We start from the raw sequence: 15305 nt of genomic DNA, 5'->3' as shown, positions 1-15305 counted from the left end.
CAAATACAATGAGTTTATATATATAAATTGCATATTTGTCTGTGAATTTGGTTGTGGAAATATATAATAGATACTCAATTACTTTACAATATCTTTACTTTGGAATAAGGTGTTTAAGGTCCCGTCCATCCCAAGCCAGTCTAGGATTCTGTGAAACTTGTAGGGCTATGAGGATAACTCAAAAGTCTATAATACACTTGAAAATTATGTGAACTTTTGTAATTGCAAATGATGCTACTCAAAAAAGAAGAGTGAAGGAAAAGGTTGCAGGTTTAGCAACTTTTCCTTGGCCAAAAATAATATATGAGGCATTAACATGGCAGCTTGCCTCTGTGTGTGTGTATGTGCAATGTTCAGACATGGTTTCCAGGAGCAGTCAGAACTGACTTGTGTGAGAGTCCGTCTGAAAGCCTCTTGTTTGTTCTGCCCAATGACCCTCGCCTGTGGCCTAAGAAGACCCTTCAAACTGCAGTTTAAAGGTGCTGACCAGGGATGGGAGGAACGCCAAGTGATTGTCCACAGGTGGTGCCCATTGGACCAGGACTGGTTTCTCAGGAGACTGGTTTACGGCTAGTCACGGTGCACTGAACTGTGTTTACTCGACAAGGCTCCCACAGGTGTGAGAACAATGAACTGGTCAGAGATGGAGTGCCCTGTGTTTGTTTCATCGACAAGGACTCGCTTGGGCTTGTTTTGGGTTTGTTCCCCCAAAGGAACCCAAAGCGTACCTGAAAGTCCTCACCTGTTTGGCCAGTCGCCCGACACTTTGGAAAAGACTATAAAAGATACCCTCAAAATAAAGACCCCTGAGATCTCCCCGGACACCAACGGACATCTATTGGCCGGTTCCACGAGGATTGTCTGCCTGTTTTGGTAGCTATAATCCCAACCCCTCTCTTTTTCTCTCTCTCTCTCTCTGTTTCCTGTCCCTCTATCGCATTTGGTTGGCACTAAATAAAGGTGCATTTTTGCAAAAGTAAACTGGTTTTGTCCTCTGCTGTGTCTTTTGTGCTTTGAGATCCCTAAAAGAACCTATCGGAACTCCGCATGTGGTGTGGACCCTGACAACTTTGAAAGGTGATATTTCTGGCTCTTAATCTATGCACCCTGCCGAGAAAAGCTCTGACAACTTTGTCCACTTACTATGTACAAAACTACTTGGTTTTTTACAGTAAGTGCTACAAATCTTTGAGCAACTTGTGACCTCCTAGACAAGACTTCCATCTCAAAAGAATAAGACAAGTCCCAGGAGAATACAAAACTGAGTGCACTGAGAAGTGGGGATGACCCCTGGCTAAGCTGGTCTATATTTGTAGTCTCTTGGCAGACCATCTGGTTATTAATCTGGGTGGAGGTTGGTAAAGAGAAGCAACCCCAGTCCGGGGGATCTCTCAGTCTGGCCTCACTCAACATGCCAGACAGATGCCACAAAGTGCAGACAGGTGCAGCTGGCACACCAAACATAGGCTGGCAAGTCTTTGCTGTAGGTAGTTTTTGAGCTTTTGTGGTTTAAGTCCATTAAACCCTGAGCAGCAAAAAATGTTTCTGGACAAACCCCATGATTTCAGTATTTGAAGTTCATCAAGACATTGCACAACATTAGAGGAAAGCCATCATGGCTATGATAGAATTGGGATTTTTTGGTCCTTGTATATCATGCAGTTGCACTCTGCCAGCAACTGCTTAGTTTGTTTGCTTACATTGAAAATGCTGTTCAATCCTTCTGTTAGATTGCTGCTATACACTGTGTCTTTTTCGTAATTACTTAAGATCAGACAAAGTATCGCAGCATGGATGGAGAAGGATACAAAAGAGGCTCTTTCAATCTCAGTTTATTCCAGGGCGATGGTGCGGCCGGAAAGAGGGAGAATCTCTCTCCGAACCAGGTATTCAGGAGAGGGGAATGGGAGTGGCTTTGGCTGGCTGCCAATGGGATGAGGACACAGAGGGGACTAGGATCAGCATACCTGACCCCCGGTGGGTACAAGGTCACAGGAGAAGGTCACAGAACCGGAAAGGGGACATGAACTGGGGACTAGCAGGAAGGAAGCTTGCAGGGTATTTAATTTCTTATACCTCAGATACTGAATTACAACATCTCCCCGTTTTTTTTTGGTTTTTAAGTAGGGGGATGATATTAAACTAATTCTAATCCGAATTTTTATTTTGCCCACCATTTGTGATAAGCAGGAGAGTTAGATTGTTTTATATTTGCCATCTCTATAGGATTGTCTACTAAGGTAGAAGAAATGATACCATTAATGGCCTTAAATATTAAATGACGTAAGATACCAAATGCTATTGCTACAAGGAAAGGAATAACAACAAATAACATAATGGTTTTGACTATGGAAGTCCACCACCCAGAAAACCCCTGCCCTTGAACAGTTCATTAAACCAGTCCTTTGTTTCTCGCAGAGCAGCGTGGACATTAGGAGCTCTTGCAGTCAGGTTCATGCAACAAAGTCCTTCAAATCCCTAGCATTCCAGGCAGGTGGACATAGGGTCTGTGGCTGCTGCAGTGGACAGGCATATGTTTTCCTGTTTGAGTGTCTGTGCTAAGGTTACCCAGATGTTTGACGTGGCTGAGGGATGATCCACACTGCTGCCAAACTGTTCAAGGCTAACAGGACACAGGGTTAACTGGAGGGTAGCTTTCTTCTAAAAGGAAAAACAAACAGTTTAAAACATGTTAGAAGTCTCTTTCTGCTGGAGGGTATTCCTTTATGAGGTTTTTGTTTCCTTTTCCTCTGCGGCGTCTTCTTTTTGAAGCAATGGTTACTTGCTTCTCATCTCCTTCTGCTGTGGCTGGAGTTTTGGGAACAAAAGGTTTAACCCACTTTTGGGGAATCCATCGAGGGCCTGAGGGAGTTCATACACATGCATAGCCCCTTCCCCAGGTTACTAGCTCATAGGGACCCCTGGTTTCCCATGTTTCTGGATCCCTAATCAAAACAGGTGGATGCTGAGACAATTTAGACTGTTTACTGATGTTAAAATGACGGACCACGGAGGACTCATATTTTCAAATGAACAATTCAAGAAATTGATTGTGAACAGAGCTTTACAGAGCTTTACAGAGCTTTTGCTGGGGAGACATCCACACAGTTGAACTGCTTTGCCTAGCTAGAACCTGTTTTAGTGTCTGGTGTGTGCGTTCAATTACTGCTTGGCCTGTAGGGGAGTGTGGGATGCCTGTCTTATGATTTATTCCCCACTGCTGGACAAATTCCAGGAATTCCTTGGATGTGTATGCTGGTCCATTATCTGATTTTATTTCTTTAGGGATCCCCAACACTGAGAAGGCTTGTACTAGGTGTTGTTTTACATGTACAGCCTTTTCCCCTGCATGGGCGGAGGCATAAACTGCACCTGAATATGTGTCTATACTCACATGACCATATTTGAGGCGTCCAAAACTAGGAATGTGTGTGATGTCTGTTTGCCACACCTCACAGCTGCCTAGGCCCCGGGAGTTAACCCCCATACCCAGTGATGGCATGGCCTAGAGCTGACAGCTGGGACAGGTGGCTACAATAGCCTTGGCCTGACTCCGTGTTAGCTGGAACTGATGGACCAAACCTGGTACATTCTGGTGGTATTGCTGGTGGCTCAGTTTTGCCTGTTGGAAAATGTCAGGAAGGCGTGCCTTTTCAACTGGAGCTGCAAGGGTGTCTGCCATTCGGTTCCCTTCTGTGATCTCACCTGGCAACTCTGTGTGTGACCTCACATGCATCTGTGAACACTGTGAGTGCCTGAAGCGGCCTCCTGCTCCTCTTTTCACGAGGGATGAGGTGGAATTCCTCATTAAACAACTTATGAGCTGGGCTGTTAACAGATATCTGTCCAGTGTAGCTATCCAGAGATATCTGGAGGCTGGCATTGCTCTGTAGCAAATGCTCAAACATTTCTTTTGTTAGTCTTTCAGGAGAGTTTTTTCCCTCCCCAGAAAGTTTAATTGGCAGGTGAATGCATGTGAAGTCAGAACCTGACAGTTCACGCAGCCTCATTCTTGCTTTTTGAATCAACTGAGCCATAAGCTCCTGTGGTTGTGTGATAGTTTTGGATCTTTGGTGGGAGAGGAAGACCCATTCTATGATTAAGAGTGAGTCCCTCTGCCCCTCAATCCACTGAAATATTAAACCATGTAAGTGTGACAGTTTTCCCAAAACAATGAATTTGAAAGGTAGTTCAGGCTGGTAGCGGTGAGCCTGCCTCTTAGACAGAGCTTGCTGTACCTTTTCAATTGCAGCTTTTGCCTCAGGTGTCAGCTCCCTGGGAGACAGTAAGTCCCTCTCCCCTTTCAATAAATTAAAAAGGGGTTTTAAGTCCTCATTAGTGAGGCCTAACCAAGGTCTTACCCAGTTTAACGACCCACACAGAGAGTGAAGATCTGCAAGAGTTTTAGGGTTACAATTAATTTGTAATTTCGGTGGAACAATAGTCCTGGCAGTGATCTCTAAGCCCAGATACTTCCAAGGTGGCATCTTTTGAACCTTGTCTTCCTGTAATTGAAATCCAGCAGAGGTTAAAACTTTAACTACTAGGTCAAGCGTGTGTTGGAGTATGGAGTTATCAGGAGCACACACCAGCACATCATCCATGTAGTGTAGGATTATAGCTTCCCTGCTTTGTGCACGCACAGGAGACAACAATGAAGCTACATACCACTGACAGATAGCAGGACTACACTTCATGCCCTGTGGAAGCACTTTCCAGTGGTATCTCTTCATTGAAGCCTCTCTGTTCAATGATGGTACTGAGAATGCAAACCTGGGAGCATCTTCAGGGTGTATGGGATTTGGAAAAAACAATCCTTGATGTCTAATACTGCCAATTGCCAATCTCTAGGTAGCATGCTTGGAGAAGGCATTCCAATTTGAGGAGACCCCATGTCCTGAATTACTTTATTTATTTCCCTAAGGTCATGCAACAATCTCCATTTGTCTTTCCCTGGTTTTTTTATTACAAAGATTGGAGAATTCCAGGGGCTTGTGGTTTCTTCTATATGATTTTTGGCCAATTGTTCCTCTACAAGTTTTTCAAGTGCCTGTAACTTTTCCTTTTTTAGCGGCCACTGTGTTGTCCAGATAGGTGTGTCACTTAGCCATGTTAGCTTCTGGACCCGGCACTCCATGGTGGCCGCTTCCAAAAATCCTGAGGGGTTTTTGGAATTATCATTTTAACTCCCCATTGTGACATGGAGTCTCGGCCCCACAAGGGACACTTATAATCTATTACAAACGGACGAACACTGGCCAATTTGCCGTCCGGTCCCTCAATTTGTACAATGCGTTTTGATATTTTTGCCAATTTAACTCCTCCTATACCCTGAAGTTGCCCAGCTACAGGTTGCAATTCCCAGTGTGAAGGCCACATTTTTTCAGGAATAATGGTCACATCTGAGCCAGTGCCAGAACACCCTGCACGTGTAGGTGATCTGATCCATGTGTCATGTTGCATGCTAGGGAAGGTTTTTCCTCCTTTACTGTCTCTGCCCAGTAAACCTCTGGTGACTTATCATCTGCTGTGATATGTGCTGGAATAGGAAAGGCTTGGGCCAGTACTTGCCCCTCACACAAATAGAAAGGTGCTTGAGGGCAACGGGCTAATATTATAACACTGGATATTTTCCTCTTCATGATTATAGGAGCTATTTCAATTTCTAAAGGTGTGTGTGCAGTGTTTCCCACAACAAAATACTCACTCTCCATGTGGCAAACCGTCATGTCAATTATGGGGCTTGAGATGTCCACTGTAATGATGGTCCACTCAGCAGATCTGAAATGAAAACCTCTGGTAGTCTGAAGCCTAACACGGCCACAGGACTTCCTGACTTGGTTAAGAGAACATTTAACATTTACATCATCTGTTATCCCCACATTGTCTCTTCCACCCTCCCCCTTTGTTTTTAAGAGAGAGGCTTTTGCTACAGTATAGCCTGCAGAATTTATATCCTGGCGCTCTATGGTGTTTATGGCAGGCCAGTGCCTCAGTTGTAGTTTTTTGGTTCGCTGAGTTTCTTCTGTTTCCTGCTCTGAGGACAGTCCCTAGCAAAATGTCCTTCCTGCTGACACTGGAAACAGGTGATCTTCTTTAGTTGCTGTGATGACATGTGCTGCTTCTTCATCTGTGGTTGTTCAGGTGCTGGAGGCTTAGGAGGTGCTTTACTCGCGTTCCTCTCAGGAGTACTGAACAGTTCTGCTTTGCGTGTGCATGCTTCTATCATCTGTGCCAGGGTTGGTTCTGGGTAGAGTGGCAGGCTTAGGATGACTCTTCAACATGCTTGATTGACGTTTTTTTCTGCTAATTCTTTAATCAGTTCTGCATGCATGGCTGGATTCTGCACCTGGCGTTCCACCTGTGTCTTTAATCGATCTATAAGACTTAAAAAACTCTCAAAAGAATATTGTTTAATATGAACATAACTAGTAGTTACTTCAGGTGTTGGCAATTTGATAAAGGCCTTTTCAGCTGCATCACAATCCTTATTCAAAATAAATTTAGATAATAACCGAATTTGCTTTTTAGGGCAATGTATTTCTCCCTCCCCACATAAATGATCTAATGCAGTTTCATTATCATCAGAATCTTTGGAATGTTCAGGATTTTTGTGAAGCTCTGTTAAAAGACTGCTTAAAGAACGTTTCCAAATATTAAGCCATAATTCATATTCAGCTGGAGTTAGCAAACACATGAAAAGGTCCTTTATATGCTGGGGAACTAATTCACTGGACAAAAGAGTTGTTCTTAGCATCCCTTTAAATATTTCACTTTGCCTCCCAAATTCCCTTTGCACCTTACAAATTTCTTTTTTATCTTGGTATGAGAATGATTCGTAGCTTCTTCTACCATTCCTTCTACCTACATATTGAACTGGTGCTACATCAAAAACATGAGGAGGTTAGTCAGCAAGTTAGGGGTTAATTGGTTCTGTGTCTCTGCAGTTTGCGTTCCTGAAACACATGCTTCCCCTCCCCCTCTCTCAGCCCTCCCGGAGTTTCTATTGTTTTCTGTCCCGGTGTTAGAAAGAGAGTTACAAGGCGGTATAGAAACAGCAGCTTGGAAAAATGGGTTGAAATGGCTAGGAAGATATTGAGCAGAAATGGGAGTTGGATGCAGGAATGGATTATTGGAAGAAAAAGGCATATTGTTAGGAGTTAGTACAGGTTTTTCCCCTTGCACTGAAGAAAGGTGATTTTCTAAATTAGAATGCTCAGGCGGCAAGGCTGGAAGGCAGGGATACATTGGTAACTTTGTAGCAGCTTGTTTAGAAGGATCTAAGTCTGTATAACTCGGGGGATTTTTAGAATTAGTAGTTTCTTGAGGTATTTCTGATTTCTCTTTTAATTCAGGGACAGAAGATTCCGAATCTAATTGTGATAAGTGTTTGTGAATATTTAGAAATATAGGCAAAAATAAAGCAGCTGTGGTATCACCTTTCTGTATTTTAGAAGTTAATAAATCTCCAACGCTGTCCCAAAATAAAACTGAATTGATATCTTGCTTTTCAAATTCTATAACTTCTCGAGACAACCAGCTAACAAACTTTCTAATCTGTTTTTTAGAAATTACAACATCCTGTGCATCTAACATTTCTTTAAGCTGAGAAATAATACTCTTTTTTTGTGCAGAAAATTTCCCCCCCATTCCGATGTTATAAACACAAAACGCACGATTCCCTTACTTTCACAGAAAGGTACACAGTAGCAGTTCGTTGCAAACCCAGGTGATTGGGGGTGCTGGGCTTTGTTACCATACGTGGCTGTCGCTACGGCAACACAGGCGGTCCCGGGGAACTCCTCCTAAGGGAAATCCCCGCGCCCGTGCTTACACCAATAACGTAGCACACGCCGGTAGAGTGGGCCGAGCACGTAAATGCCGGCGGGATTGCGTAACACTGCTCGCGTGGTCGCCGCTCTACACTGAACTGCCGCAGCTCCCAAGCCCGCGGGATACAAACCTCCCCCCCGCGAATTTGGGGCTATTCCGTCTAAAAAAACGCCCCCTCCCCAGTACCTCGGGGCTAGATTGGGGTTCACGCCTTCCCGAAGGGATTTTACCTTCCTCAGACAGAGTGCGGTCTCGCTGTAACTCTGCAAAAGTTCCGATCCAGAACCGGCTCCTCCGACTCTCGCAGAGAAGTTATCCGTTTCACCCTCCTATGTTCGGGGCTGGTAAAAAGCAGCTCCGACCCAGGGAGGTAGTTGAACAGCCCAACGGGCCTTTTAAAGTCCTAAAACAGGGACTTTAGCCAAAATGGGATCTAAAAGTGAAGCCCCGACGATTGGGCGCCAACTGCTGCTATACACTGTGTCTTTTTCGTAATTACTTAAGATCAGACAAAGTATCGCAGCATGGATGGAGAAGGATACAAAAGAGGCTCTTTCAATCTCAGTGTATTCCAGGGCGATGGTGTGGCCGGAAAGAGGGAGAATCTCTCTCCGAACCAGGTATTCAGGAGAGGGGAATGGGAGTGGCTTTGGATGGCTGCCAATGGAATGAGGACACAGAGGGGACTAGGATCAGCATACCTGACCCCCGGTGGGTACAAGGTCACAGGGGAAGATCACAGGACCGGAAAGGGGACATGAACTGGGAACTAGCAGGAAGGAAGCTTGTAGGGTATTTAATTTCTTATACCTCAGATACTGAATTACAACATCAGATCAGTATTAGTGCCCTTTTTTTTTTTTTTTTTTTTTTAATGTGGACATTGATTATCACTACGAACCTTTAGTGTAGAAAAGATTAATCTGTGACAGTCTAAGTAACAGGGAAAAAATTGCAGTTATGTGACCCATATTAGCAGTGGCAGGTTGTCTGGCAGAGTGCTCCTAGTACTCTGGCATCACACATGAAAAAATGCTGGCTACAGAGCAAGGGTTGTGCATGTGGGTCATGTGAGAAGAAAGAGCCAGTAAGACTGTTTATAATATGGCAAATAATTGAGCCACATATCAAAGTCAAAAAATCTTTTGAAAGATGGTTGATCAAATTTTGCAATTTTGTTTAGCATGAAGATGAGGGTATTATAACAATAGTGCACCCTTTCAGAAGAAAAGGTGTTTGGTATTAGAAATGAAAATATATAAAGCATAACTGAAGGAAATTTCAAAGGCATGAAGGAGAACTGGGGTCTTATTTATTCCACTGCAAACTTTGGAAGAAACCTCAAAGAAATAAGGGGTTTGGTTTGCTTCTCTTCAAGTATTCTGCAAGTTTTGCTGCAAGGGAAGCACTCATCAATGGAGTCTAGTTTCCTCTGCAAGCACATACCTTCAATGTATTTTAAACTATTATTTCAAGGATCTAAAATGCAAAGCTTAGGTTTTAGTTAAGCTTGTAAGGTCTCACTAGGAAGATGCTTCTAAATTATTTCAAAGACAAAAACAAGATAGAAGATTGTGTGTTCCTTAAAAAATTTTTTGCATTTTAAATCCTGTATTGAAAAGCTTTGAGGACAGTTCAGAAAGCTTGAAGTAAATTGGGAAGGAGTTCAATAATCTTCATCCAAACAATTTCACTCTGGAATACTTGATGTCAATTTTATTACCTAAGGTATCAGTCTAGTAAATAGGCCCCACTCAGATAAGTAATAACATATTTATTTTTATATGAGAATTTATTTTCGACAATGAAACATTCATGTTTGCAAAGTCTTCCTGAAAGACTCACACATCATCAGCAAGTATATAAGCCTCTAAAATATTTTTTTCATATAATAAGTCAGTGTTGGTCCTAAAATTTTATAGAACAAAACTGCCTAAATAGATGCAGTATGCCCTCTGGTGTTTTGGCCAGAACTCAGATTTAAAGGACTGTGTTGATTTTGCACGGCCTGGGTTTTTGATAGCGGCGGGGGGAGGAGGCGACAGAGGACAGGGGTGGCTCCTATGAGGAGCTACTGGAAGCTTCCACCAAGTCCAAAAGAGCCAATCTCTTATGGCTCTGAAGATGGACATACTGCCGGCTCAATTTAGAGAGGTTGGTGATGACTCTGATGCCGACATATTTTAGAAAATCCAAGCAGTGCAGGGGCAGTTTTTCCCAGGGGTGGCACAGCGCCACTGCCAGGAACCATCCCTGATGCCATGCGCAGGGATGCACCGCGGCCACTGCCATCTCGGCACGGCGTGCAGAGAGCCCTGCCCGTCTGGCAGCACCCAGCCAGCCATGCCGTGGGCAGAAGGACAAGAGCGGCAGCGTCACTTTCTCCTTCCCAGCTCCTGCATGAGGAGAGGCCTTCAATGGCGCCAGCACCACAGCAGTCGCCATTGCCCGCATGGCAGCCAGCGGGGCAACACGGCTGAGGGTGAGCAACTCCTCAGCATAGAACCTGGGCAAAATCAACCTCTCAGCGCTGCGGGATCCTGCAGGAATCTTTGAATCAGTGGAACTTGTTGGCAACGGTACCTACAAGCATAAGTGTTTCTTCTAGTGAGAGAAGAGGAAGAAGTGAGGACATGTGAGGGAAAACACCATGGCGGCTCCACTGTCAGGAGAAAAGAAGAGGAGGAGGTGCTCCCAGCATCAAAGCCAAGATTCCTCTGCAAGCCATAGTGAGGACTATGGTGAAACAAACTGGCCCCTGAAATGTATGAAGTTCCCTGGGAATGCAGGGATCCACTTGCAGCCCTTGGGAAAAGTGCTCATGCTGGAGCAGGAGGATTCCAGAGAAGGCTGTGATCCAGTGGGAAATCCCAATAAAGAGCTTCCAGAGGCAGAGAGAGAGGACCCTTGCTTCCAAACTAAAGCAGCCTGTCCTTAGAAGACTGCACTCCGCGGACGAGTGACCCATGCCGCAACAGTTTTGGGAACTGTTTGCCCGTGGAAAGGGACATCATGACATGGCAGAGAGAAAGACTCCTTTTCCCAAGCAAACAGAAAATCTCAAGTGACGAGCTGACCAAACCCCCACACCATCTCCCTGCTCTGTCGTTGGGAAGCAGGGAGGGGCTGAGGGGAAAAAAAGGGTGTTTTAAAAGCTTATTTTACTTTTCATTATCCTCCTCTGACTTTGATAGTGATAAATTTAATTCATACCTTTAAATGTGAATATGTTTTGCCCTTAGAGTGTTTGCCTTCTAGTCCTTATCTCAAGTCATGAGCCCTTCGTTAATTTTTTTCCCCTTTCCTCTGACCAGTGATAGCAGGAGAGTTTGGTAAACGAATTACTTTCGTGGGTGCCTGCTGTTTGGCTAGTGTCAAACCACGACAGGGACCCAGACAGGGTCTTGCCCTCTGCTCTGCTTTCCTCCTTTAGCCTTTGTGAGAAGTGTGGTGGTGTTTTAAACTTGAACTTAAGACACGCAGATCAGTGTCACCTTAGGACAACTGTATGAAAATAACTGGGGATGATAGTTGTGTGATAGCTGAAGGGATGCAATGTCCATCAGAAAACAGGGAATGAAGCATCCCCATTCACTGCTCCCAGGTTTGGCTGGTGTCTGAGCAGTGCAGCTCTGGTAAGTAATTTTAAAAATTTGTTACAGAATCTGATCCTACTGACTAAGGCAATCATATAGAAATTGAAAAACCTCATAAAATCTTTTATTTTGAATGAGAAAAAAGAATAGTTCTAGTATGTAATAATGGACTTCACTCTTTTGAAGATTTCCTAGAAATAGGAAATGCTGTGAACATCTGAAAATATGACACTTGGAAAGTATTTTCTTGATGACAACTTACCTAAAATCTCAAACTTCCCCTTGTTCTTTAGAAATGAGTACAACATGCTGAGAAATTGTGTAACATCATTTGTTAAGGCACATTCTTAAGCAAGAATCAAATTCTGAAATAAGCACTATGCACAGGCATTTAGTCTTCTCAGTTAGTAAAGCTGTCTGGTTTTGTTGGCATCCCATGGGATTTCACTGTGTCAGGCAGTCAAGAAATCAAGTGAACATATGTTTTATCATTTATTGAACATATGCTTCTTTTACTCAATGGGAAGAAATTTGGGTTTGAAGAACTGTAATTTCTTTCAGTCTGAACAGGCAGGTGACTCAATGCAGGTATTAAATAGCATTTATTATTTAACAAAACAATTATTTATATTGATCTTTTTGTTTATCTCCACATTACTTCCTCCAGTAATCAGTTGCTCTATAAAACTAACAAATTCTCATCGAAGAGCTGTTAACCAGAGGCTGTTTGAGCTATTTGAACTATTTTATTTCAACTATGAATTGAACAATTTTTCATGGTTCAAGTTAAATTGTAAATAGTGACCTGCTTGGTTTGGTTTCTCCTCCATCATTTCTGAAAACTTTGTATTACTTCGTAATTCAATGCAATGTAAGTGACATAAGAAAGATTTCAAAACTGGTGTCTGAAGTTTTAATTTTCCTTTACAGAAAAATTATTTTGCTTTCTTACCTGTCACCACCCCCATGAAGAGTTTCAATATGTCTTGCAGACAATTTGATGGTTCCAGAACAGTTCCAGTATATGTTCTTCCTTTTTTTGTCCTTTTGAATGTTAAAAGTTTCAGGAAATACAGAAACTGATGCTTAAAGCAAGCAACAATTCAGTGGAAGGAAATTCACAGTAACAGAGTGCCTTCCCCATGCAGCAGTCCATTTTGCATGTAAGGAGTGAAAAGCATGAAAATGAACATGTTTTGCCAGCTTGCACCTTGGGAGATCCCAGCAGAGAAGAAAAGCTGTGGACAGCTGAAATAAGCTAAAGTAGTTCATAAACATGTCAACTCACTGCCTCAATCTTTCCCAGAATCCACAAGAGCCACAGGAATACGAGTTCTGAAAATGTTATTTTTTCCCCTTCTTTGGCATTCAGATAGAATATCTTGATTATGTATATGGAGGTAATCATTTATAAGGGAATGCTCTAACGAGAATGTATGTTAAGACGTTTCCTGTATAAAATGTGGAGAAAATGCGGTATATAAAGTAAACAGTTGGAGTATATGACCTCTTGGTTTTTCATTGTTATCTTGAATTTTCACATGTGACTTATTTGATATTTTATCTCAATTATATTAATATTTACAAATTATTACTTTGTATTTTTATTTTTCAGGTCTGGCAAAATGTCTCAGCAGAGAAAGAGAATTTTCATGTGGCCTTGAAAAAGGAAGAAAATCAAAGCACCCAGGAGTGTGGTTCTCAAGATGTAAGATTAACTCCCCTGAAAAACAAGGCCTAATCTATGCTGTATGAAAACATGAGTGCTTTAGGTGACTGTCAATGGGACTTTTCCTATTCAAGATGGTAGACATATTTTATAAGCCAGCAATGTTCCATATTAAAGTGCTGAGGAGAAAATGCTTTTGCTGTCAATCTGTGCATATATATTATCCGAGTTCCTTTTAAAGACTACTGAACAGAACAGGTAGAGCTGTTGCAGGAAGAGCAGTGGTAGAAAGTGTGTCATTTCATGTTTAACCGCTTCAAGAATTTGTTTTGTTGAAGTTTTGAAGTTTGGTTGAAGTGTTGCATGCATTATAGTGAGATGCAAAAACCTTGTTTACATATCTTTGTATTTATTACTAATTTATTTATTTCTAATAATCAGGCACAGCCTTCACAGATACTTAATTTAATGAAGCAAAGCCTTTGGGGAGATCTAAGGCATGACAGCATAATAGTTGGAAGGATGAGATATTGTTCACTGCCAGTCTAGAAAAGCTGCAAGCTGTGTTTTTCTTAGGAGATCTCTGACAGAAAGCTAAATCTGTCACTTTTACTGAGACAGTACACTCAGTCAAACAGCATGGTATGAGCTCTTAACAGCAATATCAAATGAATGGATTGTGGCTGTAATTATAAAGATACAAATAGAAAAGGGGAAAAAAAAAAAAAAACCAGAAAAAATGGTCAAGACAAATTTTGCTCAGAGTCAACTCTAACTGTTTAGGATGTTTTGATCAATAGTTCTAAAAGTATAGTGTTGCTCTGAGTAATGTGCAGGGAAATACATATATCGAATATTCAATATATATTGAATATATTGTTATATTGTAAGATAAAACAAAATCCTGTGGAGGTAATTGAGTAGCTTGCTATTAGTGATTATGGCAGTGTGAAGAAAATTCTGGGAAAAAAGTCTTAGATAATTCAGGATACAATAAATTATTTTTAAAAATTACACAGAATTCATTTTTTACAAAGATGTTACAAGTTTATTCAGTTATGTTACATCCCTTCTGCCACATCCTGTAGCTGTTTTAGAGGTCTGGATGCCTTCCAAACCCGGGGTTGCTACTCAGAGTCCAGATAGCTCAGAACTCGGGCAGCAGAACCATTCAGCTACTCGCTAGCTAAGGATAAAAGCTTGAGGCCGCATTGTTTCAACTCCTTTTCCTATGACGTTCTTAATCCTACTCCTGAAGAGACGTTGATTTAAGCATAGTAGAATTTTCAGTGTTGAGGAAATCTCTGGTTTCATATCTGGAGATGTCCTTGTTTCAAAAATCTACTTGTAATTAATTTTATTTCTGCTGTGCAACTCTGTTTTCCCAGATACTTAACAGCAAATTGGCAAAGAATATAATATTATTCCGTTAATAAAATGACGGCAATTAATGCAACAAGATTTTTCACCTTGAGAGTCCTCTGACTTCAGTGACTTTATATTCCCATTCAGGGATTATTATAACTAAGAGATCAAGAGTTTAGACAAGAGAATAGTAATAGAGAAGTTCTAACTATAATGCTGATTTTCATTTGTTACTATTTCTTCAATCAAAGACACTTGTAATTACCTTTCTGTTCTCTAGGACTACTTGTAGAAATAAACTTCACTACTGGTGATAAGATTTAAACATGAAGAAAAAAGCTGGATAAGTATAAAGTTGTTAAACTTGCTGCCACAATACTGTATTTTTAAAGACTATTACAGGGATGATGGGAGTATGGGATAAGCTTAGCTATGAAAACTTTGTTCCATTTCATCAACTAGGCTTAAAAGAAGACCCAGTGATTGATTGATTGATTGATTGATTGATTGATTGATTTTTTTTAAAACAATATCTTAGCAAAAAATACTGAGTTATCTGTGACATTTGTATTGACAGGTTGTCAAAATGTGTTTGGGGAATCATAATGATTCAACATCTCATTTGAAGGCAGCAGAAACAGAGACAAGCTTTCAGGTATTCTCTTTCAGAGTAATTGTTGGGGTTTTACTAAAAAGGCTTGTGAAATGCAATTACTTGAGGTATACTTACACATTCTTCACCAAGTTCTGTCTCAAAAGAGAAGACTACTTAGTTCAGACTTTGACTGTATCTGATTGCAATTCATCTGTTCAAAATGTTTTCTGGGTGGTAACAATTTGCA

The 15305-nt window shown here is 41.7% G+C and overlaps 1 protein-coding gene across 2 annotated transcripts in view; it reads left to right on the top strand.

Annotated features, from left to right (window-relative positions):
- The window catches only part of LUZP2 (leucine zipper protein 2), a 212107-nt gene that overhangs the window by 193016 nt on the left and 3786 nt on the right, over nucleotides 1–15305 (top strand). For both annotated transcript variants that reach the window (XM_056491993.1, XM_056491992.1), the window contains 2 exons: nucleotides 13045–13137; nucleotides 15041–15118. In XM_056491993.1, coding sequence (XP_056347968.1) covers nucleotides 13045–13137; nucleotides 15041–15118 — 171 coding nt within the window. The remainder of the gene's footprint in view (nucleotides 1–13044; nucleotides 13138–15040; nucleotides 15119–15305) is intronic.

This window comes from Oenanthe melanoleuca, chromosome 5 (genome assembly GCF_029582105.1).
Source record: "Oenanthe melanoleuca isolate GR-GAL-2019-014 chromosome 5, OMel1.0, whole genome shotgun sequence".
Classification (NCBI taxonomy): Eukaryota; Metazoa; Chordata; class Aves; order Passeriformes; family Muscicapidae; genus Oenanthe; species Oenanthe melanoleuca.
The sequence above is the reverse complement of the archived record's forward strand: the minus strand, read 5'-3'. Positions and strand labels throughout refer to the sequence as shown.